Below are 13,702 nucleotides of genomic sequence, written 5' to 3'. Positions count from 1 at the left end.
TCAGTGTCTTTGAGCTGAAGTGACTGAACCCGACCCGACTGAACCCTCTCTTCCAGAATTTTTCTTTCACCACTGTTGCCCTTGTGATTGCTCAGGGGGAGGGTCAGGTTACACCTCAGCCTTGTGAAGTGCTCTGGGGCAACTTATCCTGGGATTTAGCACTATATAAATAAATTGAGAGGAATTAATTATTTTAATTCTGGTTGTCGTGGTGGTACTTGGAAAGCCAAATTTTTTAAGGTGGTACTTCACTGGTCTGCATTGAACAAGACAGATTATAAATATTTGGTTCCATTTTAATAACAAATAAAATCCATTGCAAAAAATGTTAACTACTTTTTTCACGCCTCCTTTCTTCCAAAGCACTGGAGACAAATGTGTGCTGAGTTTTAAACCCTGTGGGATGTTCGGCAAAGAGCTGCACAAAGTGGAGGGATACATTCTGGATAAAAGGTTGGATTTGTGTCTAATTTCAGCAGCTCTCTTGTTTTTTGTAAAAAAAATTTATGTACTGCATAAGCAAATGATTTTAAGGAATAATGAATTTATGGTAACAGAGTTTTGTTTTGTTTTTCCCCAACTAAAGGTGCTTATGGTTTCTTTTCCTTCTACCTCTTTTTCTCCTCTTCATTACTTTACCATATTTTACCAGAGTGTAAGTTGTGCTTTTTTTCTTGTTGGCCAGTCCTGCAATTTCAACATGACTTATGTCAAAAGAACCTGCATTGTCCTCTGCAGCCACAAGATGGTGCTGTTTATTTGTATGATGCTACTCCTTTACAGTGAGCTGAATGAGGAGGAGGGGCTGGAACGCAACTTGCATGTCCTTTGTGAGACAGCCACAACCGTAACAGAGGAGGCTGGATAGGCTAACTGTAATCGGTCATTTTTACCCAAGGCCAAAATATGGCCATTGTGTATTGCGAAGACCTGGCGTCTGTCTGTCTGTCCAGTTGTATTACTGCCACAGTCTTCAAATTCACAGGGAATATTCTTGGGACACAGACCTTGGACAACTTCAAAGATGGCTTACCTTAACCTATTTTAAGATGTTACAATGTCACATTCTGTACCTAATTTTATGGCATGATCTCCCAGACGTGTCGCTAGTAGCTAACTTCACTTTGTTTTTTTGGCTAGAAACAACACCTTTCTCATTATGTAAAAGCTAGTGAGAAATAAACACTTCTAAACCTGAAAATGCTAATACCACCTCTGAACTGATTTACAATATACAATACACGGACATTAGTGTTCACGCTAACTGCTGGACTGTACTCCTCCATGCTTCACAATCATTAAAATTTGTCTCATTAATTCTTGCAAATGCACAGAGTGTGAGCTACAAATACTCCTTGATTTGTACTTCCGCTTTTGTCAAAAGCTCATATATGCGCAAACGCAAGGCCTCCTGCAGATGCCGTAAAAATGTAAATTGTTTTTGATTGTTTGATAGAGGGGCTTTATTGAACATGTACAAATTGTACGTAAATTGTACAAATTTTACTTTGAAGAGATTTACAGTCAGTAGTCTTCCAGGTTCCGCTCTAAATGGTGGAGCCAGTGTTAAAAGTACATCCAGTAGGTGTAAACCAGACTGGTCAAACTAATTAACTAATAATAAATACATACCTTGCAACAGAACTGCATCCCGCTGATTTCTACCTCACCTCTCTCCCTGACTGCTGGAATAACTCACTTGGACCTACAGTCCGGTGGGCTTATGTCATATGTCAGCATCAGCGGTGGCACGTGGAAACATTTTCTTCTCTGAAACTGCTGAGGTAGTAAAGTTGACAAATGGCATAAATGTTCCATCCTGTAAGGACACCAGAGTTTGTTTGAGGCATTCCAGTCCAATGTCAAACATGGCTGCTATATGCCACCTAGAGCCATTGGTCAGGAGTTTTTAAAGATATTGAGCTAAAATTTGGTACACAGGTAGCTCATCAGTAGCTCAAGAACATATCTGACAGTTAAGATTTTTAGTTTTTTGGACCTTGATATGACCTTTGGAGTTTGGCCTTGCCCACTTTTGATTTTGAATAGAATGGGCAGTGTTCCCAATGCATTTGTGTGTATGGAATTGAAAGCTATAACAAGGATTTCAAACTTTAGTCACTTTTTTAAATGCACTTATTTTGAACATGACTGTACCGTGCGACTAGAAAGTATTCACAGCGCTTCACTTTTTTCACATTTTATGTTGCAGCCTTATTCCAAAATGGAGTAAATTCATTTTTTTTCCCCTCCAAATTCTACTCACAACACCCCATAATGACAACATGAAAAACATTTGTTAGAAATTTTTGCTAATTTATTTAAAATAAAAACACTAAGAAATCACATGTACATAAGTGTTCACATCCTTTGCTCAGTACTTTGTTGATGCACCTTTGGCAGCAATTACAGCCTCAAGTCTTCTTAAATATGATGCCACAAGCTTGGTGCACCTATCTTTGGGCAGTTTTGCCCATTCCTCTTTGCAGCACCTCGAAAGCTCCATCAGGTTGGATGGGGAGCGTCGGTGCACAGACATTTTCAGATCTTTCCAGAGATGCTCAATCAGATTCAGGTCTGGGCTCTGGCTGGGCCACTCAAGGACATTCACAGAGTTGTCCTGAAGCCACTCCTTTGATACTGAGGATTTGTGAGTGTAAGGATGATGAATACATCAGAAAGTTGGCCCTCCAAGATCAGCTGCTACAAGAATGCCTCAGACAGCTGAAGACACAGTGATAAGGAATAGGAGGAGGACATGTCATGGAAGACAAATCTGATATGTTGTATCTGGTATCTTGGCTGTGTGCTTAGGGTCATTGTCCTGCTGAAAGATGAACCATCGATCCAGTCTAAGGTCAAGAGCACTCTAGAGCGGGTTTTCATCCAGGATGTCTCTGTACATTGCTGCATTCATCTTTCCCTCAATCCTGACTAGTCTCCCAGTTCCTGCTGCTGAAAAACATCCCCACAGCATGATGCTGCCACCACCATGCTTCACTGTAGGGACGGTATTGGCTAGGTAATGAGCAGTACCTGGTTTCCTCCAAACATGACACTTGGCATTCACACCAGAGTTCAATCTTTCTCTCATCAGAGCAGAGACTTTTGTTTCTCATGGTCTGAGAGTCCTTTAGGTGCCTTTTGGCAAATTCCAGGTGGGCTTCCACGTGCCTTTTACTAAGAAGTGGCTTCTGTCTGGCCACTCTACCATACAGGCCTGATTGGTGGATTGCTGCAGAGATGGTTGTCCTTCTGGAAGGTTCTCCTCTTTCCACAGAAGAATGCTGGAGATCTGACAGAGTGACCATCGTGTTATTGGTTTCCTTCCTGACTAAGGCCGGTCTTCCCAGATCGCTCAGTTTAGACAGGCAGCCAGCTCTAGGAAGAGTCCTAGTGGTTCAGAACTTCTTCTGTTTATGGATGATGGAGGCCACTCTGCTCACTGGGACCTTCATAGCAGCAGAAATGTTTCTGTACCCTTCCCCAGATTTGTGCCTCAAGACAATCCTGTCTCAGAGGTCTACAGACAATTCCTTTGATTTCATGCTTGGTTTGTGCTCTGACATGCACTGTCAACTGTGGGACCTTATGTGTAGACAGGTGTGTGTCTTTTCAAATCATGTCCAATCACCTGAATTTACCCCAGGTGGACTCTAATTAAGCTGTTGAAACATGTTAAGGATGATCAGTGTAAACAGGATGTAGTTGAGCTCAACTTTGAGCTTCATGGCAAAGGCTGTGAATACTTATGTACATGTGATTTTTTTTTTTTTTTTCTTTTAATAAATTTGTAGAAATAAAAAAAACATTTTCACATTATCATTATGGGGTATTGTGTGTAGAATTTTTGGAGGAAAAAATGAATTTCATCCATTTTGAAATAAGGCTTTAACATAACAAAATGTGGAAAAAGTGAAGCGCTGTGAAAACTTTCTGGATGCACTGTACGTCAAAGTTCCACATGATGGTCACTAAACATCCGATGGCAAACGTCACTTTTGCATAATTTCATTCTTTGTCCGTGCACTGTCATAAAGCTGGTAAACATAGACGTCGCTAGCAGTGGCAACTGCTTTAAAGTCCATGTCCACACTACCGCTGTCCCATTGAGATTCCTGACATGACATCACTTCCTCTCAAAGTCTTCAAGGTCACACTCTTGCAAAATTGGATTAAATTACACATCTTTCTCAAAGACGCTTGTAAAATAAATAATAAAATGTGGATGTTGAGTGTTATAGACAGTGGGACTGGGAAATCGCCTGACTGGGGGACCGATTGTTGACAAACCAGTTTATTCTGAATTGATTTTTCTGATATGCAGTTGTGAGAACTAGATGGAATTCTCCTTTGTTAGTGGCACAGTTGTCTCCCTTCCCAGGTAGCTGCCAAGGAGAGGAATAGATGTTATTTTCCTGACAGGATGTCTCGTTGCATTAAACTGCAACATGTTTCAAAAATACCTATAACTTATGGAGTGTTTTTTTTTTTTTTTTCCCCCTCTTCATGACATTTTTTGACAGATGCAACTAATACTGTGACATATAGTCTGTGAAATGGGGTACTTGTTTTCTATTCTTCTGCATTTTCTTGTTCTTTTGTGACTTTCTTATTTTTGTCTTTGTCCAGTTTTCTCTACATCTCAGTCTTATTTCTCCTGTTTTTAATCCCCCTCCACGATATGTGTTGTATTTCTGTCTAGTAAAAAGAAGCACTGTGTCATATACGGGAAGTGGACAGAGTGCATGTGGAGCATTGATCCTCAGGCCTACGAGGCTCACAAGAGGTCTGAGAAGAAAGGAGACAATAAGAAGCAAAAAAATGTGAGATCTGCCTACACTTCAAATCTCAGAATAGGTTTTCTGTAGGCATGTCAATCTCATCACTGACAACGATTCGATACGCACCTCGATACACAACCAGCGATGCAGTACATGATGATACTGACGATGTGATACGTTTCACCCCGTTCCTGAGTCGATGCGATTTGATATGTATTTGATGCCGATTCAATGCCTTACAATGCAGTTTGGTGTGATACAATTAGGGATGGGCATTAAGATTTTATTTATATTGATGCCATTATCGATAGCTCTTGTGAATTTTCTGTATACTAAAAGTAGGCTTTACAGGTTTTCAATGTCAACATTATTTTATTGAGTCTTAAAGTAAATAAATATGAAATTGGTCACTGGATTCTTGATCTTTGGATGTAAATAGAAAAAACTCTTCGCTGAGCTCAGCCGGCTGCACTGCACGTCAGGATGTAATTAATAAAAAACGCAGGACGTCTCAATTTGGCGGGGGGGGGACATTTGGTTGCTGTAGTTTTTGTATTATAATGTTTGGAAAGAGGTGTGATTTGATTTTAAAACAGCGATTCGCTCTGAAGTTGTTAATTCCAACTGAAATCTGCGCGGCTCTTTGAAGCAGTGCACTTAGTCCCACAAATCAGAGATTATTATTGTTGTTTCCTTTACCTGATGGACAGCTTCAGTTTATGCACTGGCTGGTGCTCATGCCAGTGGACTTGCCACTTCTGAAAACCAGTGAAGAAGAGAAACCGCGAACAGCGGGTCGAAGCGCTGCTTCGTTGCTTCAAGCACACTGCAGACCCGCTGCAGTCTGCAATCAACGTAGAGAAATAATCCTTTTCTCGATAAACACCCTCAAAGCAACGGCCACTCCGGTGTCCCGAACCATCCGTGGTGCATTCAGTGTGCCTTGGAAAAAATCAATGCGAGCGATGCAACATGATACAACCCGTCAATTGAAGTTGAAGCACACTGAGTAAATCGATGCACTTGCATCGCGCACGTTTGTATCTAGATAACGATTTGTATCAGCTAATCTCCACAGGCCTAGTTTTCCGTGAATTCAAACTGCATTAATTAAAATGGCACTGGCTTATTAATTTCAGTAACGTTTGTTTTTTTTAATCTGATCTGTTCCAGACTGGCTGAAGAAAAACTAACTTTGAGATTAATTTTCATCTCAGGCAGTTAGTGGCCAAAAGCAATATTTTTGCATAATTTAGTCAAGCAAGCCACAGCTCAGTGGGAAGAGTAAGTCTTCGTCTGTCTGTAGTCCCCTGATGAAATAGGTCGCTCTCCAGTCTGTAGACGTATCTGAACCACGTGGGCAGAGACTGGTGTGTTGTCACAATGTGGCAACACACAACTCAGCTGACGCCAACCGTCTGGCTCAGCTGTTTGGGCGGAGAAAATAGGAACGTGAGAAACTGGTTTAGTTTGAATGCATTTTGCTGAATTTTATATATATATACACTCAAAAATATAAACGCAACACTTTTGATTTTGCTCCCATTTTGTATGAGATGAACTCAAAGGTCTAAAACTTTTTCCACATACACAATATCACCATTTCCCGCAAATATTGTTCACAAACCAGTCTAAATCTGTGATAGTGAGCACTTTTCCTTTGCTGAGATAATCCATCCCACCTCACAGGTGTGCCATATCAAGATGCTGATTAGACACCATGATTAGTGCACAGGTGTGCCTTAGACTGTCCACAATAAAAGGCCACTCTGAAAGGTGCAGTTTTGTTTTATTGGGGGGGATACCAGTCAGTATCTGGTGTGACCACCATTTGCCTCATGCAGTGCAACACATCTCCTTCGCATAGAGTTGATCAGGTTGTCAATTGTGGCCTGTGGAATGTTGGTCCACTCCTCTTCAATGGCTGTGCGAAGTTGCTGGATATTGGCAGGAACCGGTACACGCTGTCGTATACGCCGGTCCAGAGCATCCCCATCATGCTCAATGGGTGACATGTCCGGTGAGTATGCTGGCCATGCAAGAACTGGGACATTTTCAGCTTCCAAGAATTGTGTACAGATCCTTGCAACATGGGGCCGTGCATTATCCTGCTGCAACATGAGGTGATGTTCTTGGATGGTATGGCACAACATGAGCCTCAGGATCTCGTCATGGTATCTCTGTGCATTCAAAATGCCATCAATAAAATGCACTGTGTTCTTCGTCCATAACAGACTCCTGCCCATACCATAACCCCACCGCCACCATGGGCCACTCGATAAACATTGACATCAGAAAACCGCTCACCCACACGACGCCACACGCTGTCTAACCGGGATTCATCCGTGAAGAGAACACCTCTCCAACGTGCCAAATGCCAGCGAATGTGAGCATTTGCCCACTCAAGTCGATTACGACGATGAACTGGAGTCAGGTCGAGACCCCGATGAGGACGACGAGCATGCAGATGAGCTTCCTGAGACGGTTTCTGACAGTTTGTGCAGAAATTCTTTGGTTATGCAAACCGATTGTTCCAGCAGCTGTCCGAGTGGCTGGTCTCAGACGATCTTGGAGGTGAACATGCTGGATATGGAGGTCCTGGGCTGGTGTAGTTACAAGTGGACTGCAGTTGTGAGGCTGGTTGGATGTACTGCCAAATTCTCTGAAACGCCTTTGGAGACAGCTTATGGTAGAGAAATGAACATTCAATACACGAGCAACAGCTCTGGTTGACATTCCTGCTGTCAGCATGTCAATTGCACGCTCCCTCAAATCTTGCAACATCTGTGGCATTGTGCTGTGTCATAAAACTGCACCTTTCAGAGTGGCCTTTTATTGTGGCACACCTGTGCACTAATCATGGTGCCTAATCAGCATCTTGATATGGCACACCTGTGAGGTGGGATGGATTATCTCAGCAAAGAAGTGCTCACTATCACAGATTTAGACTGGTTTGTGAACAATATTTGAGGGAAATGGTGATATTGTGTATGTGGAAAAAGTTTTAGATCTTTGAGTTCATCTCATACAAAATGGGAGCAAAACCAAAAGTGTTGCGTTTTATATTTTTGTGTGTGTGTGTGTATATATGTATGTGTGTATGTGTAAATCAATCAATTTTATTTATATAGCGCCAAATCACAACAGTTGCCCCAAGGTGCTTTATATTGTAAGGCAAGGCATATATATATATATATATATATATATATATATATATATATATATATATATATATATATATATATAAAAACCCTATCAAATGTTGAAGCATTTGTAAGAATGTGAGGGATGTTGTTCCCACTTTATTGTAAAGTGACAGTGAGCTACCTGTTTCTAGGAGGAGCCACAGAGAGCGGAGAATGATGATGCCGACGACATGCCAGAAATCCAGGAGACGGTGTCTGTTGTTCCAGGAAGCACTCTGCTTTGGAGGATAGAATCCCGACCGCCACATTCTGCTACGGTATTAAAGAATTGTCGGGGAGCTGTGGATGGGGGGCTTATACATCCGACATACGATGCGAGTGAGCGCTCCAAAAAATGCATTTGCGCCACTGGTGTGCGTGCGTGTCATGTAGTTGCCTTTTATTTTCGTAATCTTCCAATAAAAGCTTTTCCAAAGGAAAAATCTGTACGTTTCAGGAATGTAATCTGATAATGACAGTACACAACATTAAGTAAATATAATATTAAAAAAATAAGTAAATATGTGCAGAATGTAATTATTACAAGTCTAATTATGGGCAATTTATATATTGTTTCCAGGTTATTTGCATGCTTGGTTTTGTTATCCCAGGGCTTCCTACTCATATTTCTATGTTTTAGTGACCTGCATCGTGTGTGTGTGTGTGTGTGTGTGTTCTCATTCTTTTGTTCCAGATTGTTAATGTATTCATTAATTCATCTGATTTTGATTTGTAATTGACTGGACTAAATTTACAAAATCTCTTTGTTGTCCCCCAGATGTACAATTTTACAAGCTTTGCCATGTCTCTGAACGAGCTGGAGCCCAGCATGTGGAATGTTCTGCCCCCCACTGACTGTCGGTTCAGGCCCGACATCCGAGCCATGGAAAATGGCAACATGGGTAATGTAGTTTTTAAGTCTTTCTGTCAATGGAATTGTTTGTTTCGGCATAACGTCTTCACAGCAGTGTACTTGTAGCATGGCGTAGCCAGGCTAATTCTCAAGAGATAAGAGACTTTTTTGTCATTGTAATAAACAGCAAAATTTCATTGGTGACAATCAGTCAGTAGCAGCAATGATTAAATATAAAAATAAAATAGAATAAATGAAATGGAAGAGCATGAGCCCTCAGTCATCTGGTTGTCAGGCTTTTAGACTGCATGAGAATCCTCATGTGAAAAGAAGAGGAAAAGTTGGTCTATGCTGCTATCTACTGACAGGTTGTGATGGTCTCTTATGGAATGGATTGGACTGAAATAAAATAACCATTTATTCACACAAGAATTTGCTTTACCTGAGTCAGAATGGTTGTTGTTCCTTGGCGGGTTTTTGGGATTAGACTCCAAGCTGCAGAGTTTGGCTTCTTTTTTTTTTTCATGATCTAATTAATAGAATAACTGAATCTAATAAAGTGTCAGCTTTTGCTATTGGAAGAGAATCATGAGCTTTTATTCATGAAAGTTGTGATTTTTTTTTTTTTTTTTTTTTTTTGAATGTATGAAAACAACCAAAAAAAAATCAATTTAATCATTTTGGGGTTTTAGATTTAACAATCACGTAATTTGCACACAGAACAATTTGCAATCACAGATGAGGAAGATGAAACTAAACATTGAGTGATATTTGTAAGTTAAATTATCACAACTGATCTAACTTAAACTGAGATGATGAGATCGTCTGAACACATTAACTCGTGTGCCGAAGTACAAGTGTTAATTAATCAGGTGCGTTTTATGCTCGTGGAGTTGGGTGCCGAAACCGAGATCACAGAAGACGTGTTCCAAACACATCACCACCTGTAGGTGTTGTGGAGGCTGAAGGATTTTTAGGCTTGTCTGTCAAAGAATCAAGGCATTGACCGTTTGTCAAATAACAAGCTTTTATTACGAAGCTTCGGACGCTGTGCCAACCAGGGTGTTCTGATTGGAACAGTGTAAATAAAGTGTGGCTTTCTGAGCGCTGCTTTTAACCACGTCAGGGCCGGTGGGGGGGCAGTTACAGTGTCAGAAGAATGCATCTGTTCAAACAAAAACACAGAGTTCATTAAAAAGAAACAGGATGTTAAAAACAAAGTCCCAAATGAATGCTGAATGATTGGCCTTCCATCTCCAAGAATGACAGGGCTGTGACGATCAAAGAGTCCCTTTCATCTAAGAGAATGTCTTTCACCGTGGCGTGGATCAGGGGTCACTTGGTGGTCTTGAAGCAATGTCCCACTGTGTTCTCCTTGCATTGTGATTGATCAGAGTTTTGCAGTGTCCCTCAGTGATCATTTGTGTGATAAGGCAACCTCAGGTGATGGTTTTTAATCAGATATGCCACAACAAGGCTGCTTACACTGAGCATGTCTTTAACATTTAACTAACAGAAAGGTTACAGTCAGTCAAACAGAACATTTAGTAAAACATAAAACAAAGCAGTATTTATAATTTTCACAGTGTCTAACTGCTTGTAAAATCTTTAAACCTGACGTCGCGATTGTTGTTTTTCAGATGAAGCGAGTCAGGAGAAGGAGAGGCTGGAAGAGAAGCAGCGAGCGGCCAGAAAAGAGCGAGCCAAGAATGAGGAGGAGTGGTCTACTAGGTAGGAATACAGATGTACAATGTTTGACTTCTTTCCAGAGTGTACTCAGTGATCCGTTTAGAACCGTGAACATAGCTTGTTGTTTTCTACAAACAAAATGCCCCACAACTTCTACTCTGGAAAATATTTTCCAGAGTACAGGGCCTTTTGAGGACTTTTAAGTTCTCAAAAGGCCCTGAATCTCCGAATTCTGGAGCATGAAGTGGATGACTGTCTGACTCCCCCTGGAGGCGACACCAGTCTGATGCAGGATACTTCCCCTTCCAAGGTAGGTACCATTTGGGTGACCTGGTTCAATAAGTGTGTTGGGTTCTGAATGAGCATGATTCAAACCAACAGCAGCTCCACTGAGCCACCTGCTCTCATTGTCAGGAGTTAAGGAAACTGAGCCATAAACCATGACTGTTTCAAAGCACTCCTGTATTCTGATCTGTTTTGACAGGCTGACCTTTAAAACAGTTTATACTAATCTTCGTTAATGTTCTGAGTAATGGGAGTCAAAAACTGTGACAGGCTACTGTATCTTGTCACCTGACTGCTAGTTTGAACACAGGTAACAGCAGTAGTGGATCTCCTGCAGTGGTCTGAAACCATGTTTAATCTTTGCTGTCTTGTTTGCTAACAGTGAGAGGTCGCACCAGTCTTTTATCCAACATCTGTATACTTAAAAACATCTAACCAGTCTCAATTTGTGTGGATTGCTTTCTAAGAAATAAAATCGTCACCTTCCTACTACAATGGCCTAAGAGATCTTTTTCCAAATGTGAATTTCTCATAAACATGAAAAACGACTTAGGCCATTATTTTAGGAAGGTGACGAAATGCAATTTGTAGTCTTTTGTCCTTGTCTCCTCACTCTTTGGAAATTCTTTAACAATGTGCATTTAGTTCCATGTTTGCATGTAGTGGGTGTTTGTGGCGTAGATGTTTTTGTTGGAGAGGAAAGGTTTACTGAACTTAACTTTGGGGATGATGCTGTGATCTTTGCAGAATCAGTGGATATCCAGATTGCAGCACTGGAGAAGCTGAGTGAGAAGTTGGTGTCTGAAAACTTGTATCTTAGAACAAATCCAGAACAAATCACAAACCCAGTGACTTATGGACATTTCCACCAGAACTGTATCTGTATGCAGTCATGAGGTCACTGAACAGCCAGTGTCTTAGCACAAGAATGAAGGTCCTGGTGCTTCCTGTCTTACTGTGTGGTTGTGAGTGACCTAAGGTGATGACTGGAAGTCCTTGGTACTTGTTCTCTTTGGATTACCCTTTACCACTGGAATGACTTTGTGTTATGTAGAGAGACCAAGAAGAGTCTCTTCACCTGGCTACTGCAGCACATAGATGTTTACTTTCAAGGTCTAGGGATGGACTGATTGTATGCTTGGGTCGTTGCCATTCATGACCCAAAGCGGTTCTGTAGTGTGATGGATGTGGTGATGCATTAGGTTTGGCATGTGGGTAAGAACAAAGATGGAATTGGTGCATGATTTCATGATTCATCAGGCCGCCTTATGTCTTATGCGGTTTTTCAATAGTTAGGTGATCATTGTGGTGAAGATCATTTCTCGAATGATTCCTGGATGGGATGCTGGATGCAGAGACGACTGAGAAAATCTACATCCAGGGTTGACCTAGAGACACCTGTGTGGGGGTTTGTTTAATATGTGAGTGTCATTGCACACCGACAAACACACAGTCTGTGACAAATCCTTAGCCTGGTCTGATGACTGGGAAATCCCAGATGATCGGCGTCTGATGACCTGTTGCAGCTTTAATCTGCCTTCACAGCCACTGGGTGACAAGCCATCACCTCGTCCGCCTGATCCACCATTGAGGACTTCTTGTTTCCCCAGAGCCCTGTTAACAGTCTCGTGCTCATCGTCCCTGTTGGGTCTCCCTGGGTACCATAGCGACTGCGAGGCACACAGGTCGCCTCTGTAGTTCACTCAGTCTGTTACCCAGTTGTCACATTGCAGAGGTGGGGTTGGATTTTGCTACCTAATTGGGCAATAGTGCCTGTGGGCACAGCGCTGCTCATGGCTATGGCAGGTGGGCGGGCTAAGTATAGGGTCACTCAGATGTGGTCACCTTGTTTAGGATTGAATTTCCAAATAAACAGCTCAGTTGATGATGTAAAGCAGTGGATGTCTCAAAACGCACTTTACTGGAATCACCTTAAAACTGAGACGATTATGTTTGGACCTTCTGGCATGCCCAGTGTTGTCCCCTCAAACTTTGGTGTTCTGACTAATTATCAAAAACCAGCTGGTAAGAATTTGGGAGTGACATTTGACAGCTGTTTGAGGTTTGATCAAGAGATAAACTCTGCCAAAGCAATTTCTTTCCTTCTTTCCCTTCCTCAGCAGACATGATCCTGAGACAGTCATTCATGCTTTTATCAGCTCCAGATTTACTTACTGTAATTATTACATAATTATTTACATAATTATTGTATGGCCTTGCCTTACAATATAAAGCGCCTTGGGGCAACTGTTTGTTGTGATTTGGCGCTATATAAAAAAATTGATTGATTGTAATGCACTCTACACTGGTGTTAACCAGTCTTCATTTACATGCCTCAAATTTGTGTAAAATGCTGTTGCTTGTCTTTTAATAAACACTTCCAGAAGTGAGCATATTACCCCGGTACTTTACTCACTCCACTGGCTCCATGTTTGTTTTATAATCGATTTTAATATTTGTATTTAAAGCCATTAATGGTCTTGCACTGTCCTACTCCTCTGAAATTTGCTGTCGTCTGGTCAACTTTTTCCTGAGGTCAAAATACAAACTTTGGGGTGATCGTGCTTTTGCTTTAGCTGACCCCAAACTGTGGAACAAGTTACCTCCTGTTTCTGACTGGGCACTTTTTAAATCAAAGCTCAAGACTTATTTAAAAAGGCTTTTAATCTTGAGTGTTGCTGTGACATGTTTTGCTTTTATGTGCCTTATGTTTTTTTGTTTCATTTTAGTGTAAGTTTGCTTTTATTATCCAGGAGTTTATTCCTTGGTTTTACTGTAAAGCACTTTGGACATCTTTTGTCTGCTGTAATGGACGATATCAATAAATGTTGTTCGATTTGATTGAGTTCATTTCCTGGTGACATTGTGACCTTTGACTGCTATGACCTTGACCTTCACCCGGATGA

The 13,702-nt window shown here is 41.3% G+C and overlaps 1 protein-coding gene across 2 annotated transcripts in view; it reads left to right on the top strand.

Moving 5' to 3' along the window:
- Positions 1-13,702, top strand: part of LOC117511828 (oxysterol-binding protein-related protein 2-like) — a 67,358-nt gene that overhangs the window by 50,171 nt on the left and 3,485 nt on the right. The window contains exons 9-13 of one of the 2 annotated variants that reach the window (XM_034171737.1): positions 364-453; positions 4,706-4,826; positions 8,122-8,247; positions 8,748-8,871; positions 10,463-10,544. In XM_034171737.1, the coding sequence (XP_034027628.1) occupies positions 364-453; positions 4,706-4,826; positions 8,122-8,247; positions 8,748-8,871; positions 10,463-10,544 (543 nt within the window). Of the gene's footprint in view, positions 1-363; positions 454-4,705; positions 4,827-8,121; positions 8,248-8,747; positions 8,872-10,462; positions 10,554-13,702 lie in introns of both variants that reach the window. The other variant, XM_034171738.1, reaches the window with a different exon arrangement.

The sequence above is a fragment of the Thalassophryne amazonica genome, chromosome 6 (assembly GCF_902500255.1).
Source record: "Thalassophryne amazonica chromosome 6, fThaAma1.1, whole genome shotgun sequence".
In the NCBI taxonomy this organism is placed as follows: Eukaryota; Metazoa; Chordata; class Actinopteri; order Batrachoidiformes; family Batrachoididae; genus Thalassophryne; species Thalassophryne amazonica.
This window is presented reverse-complemented; position numbering and strand designations above follow the sequence as displayed.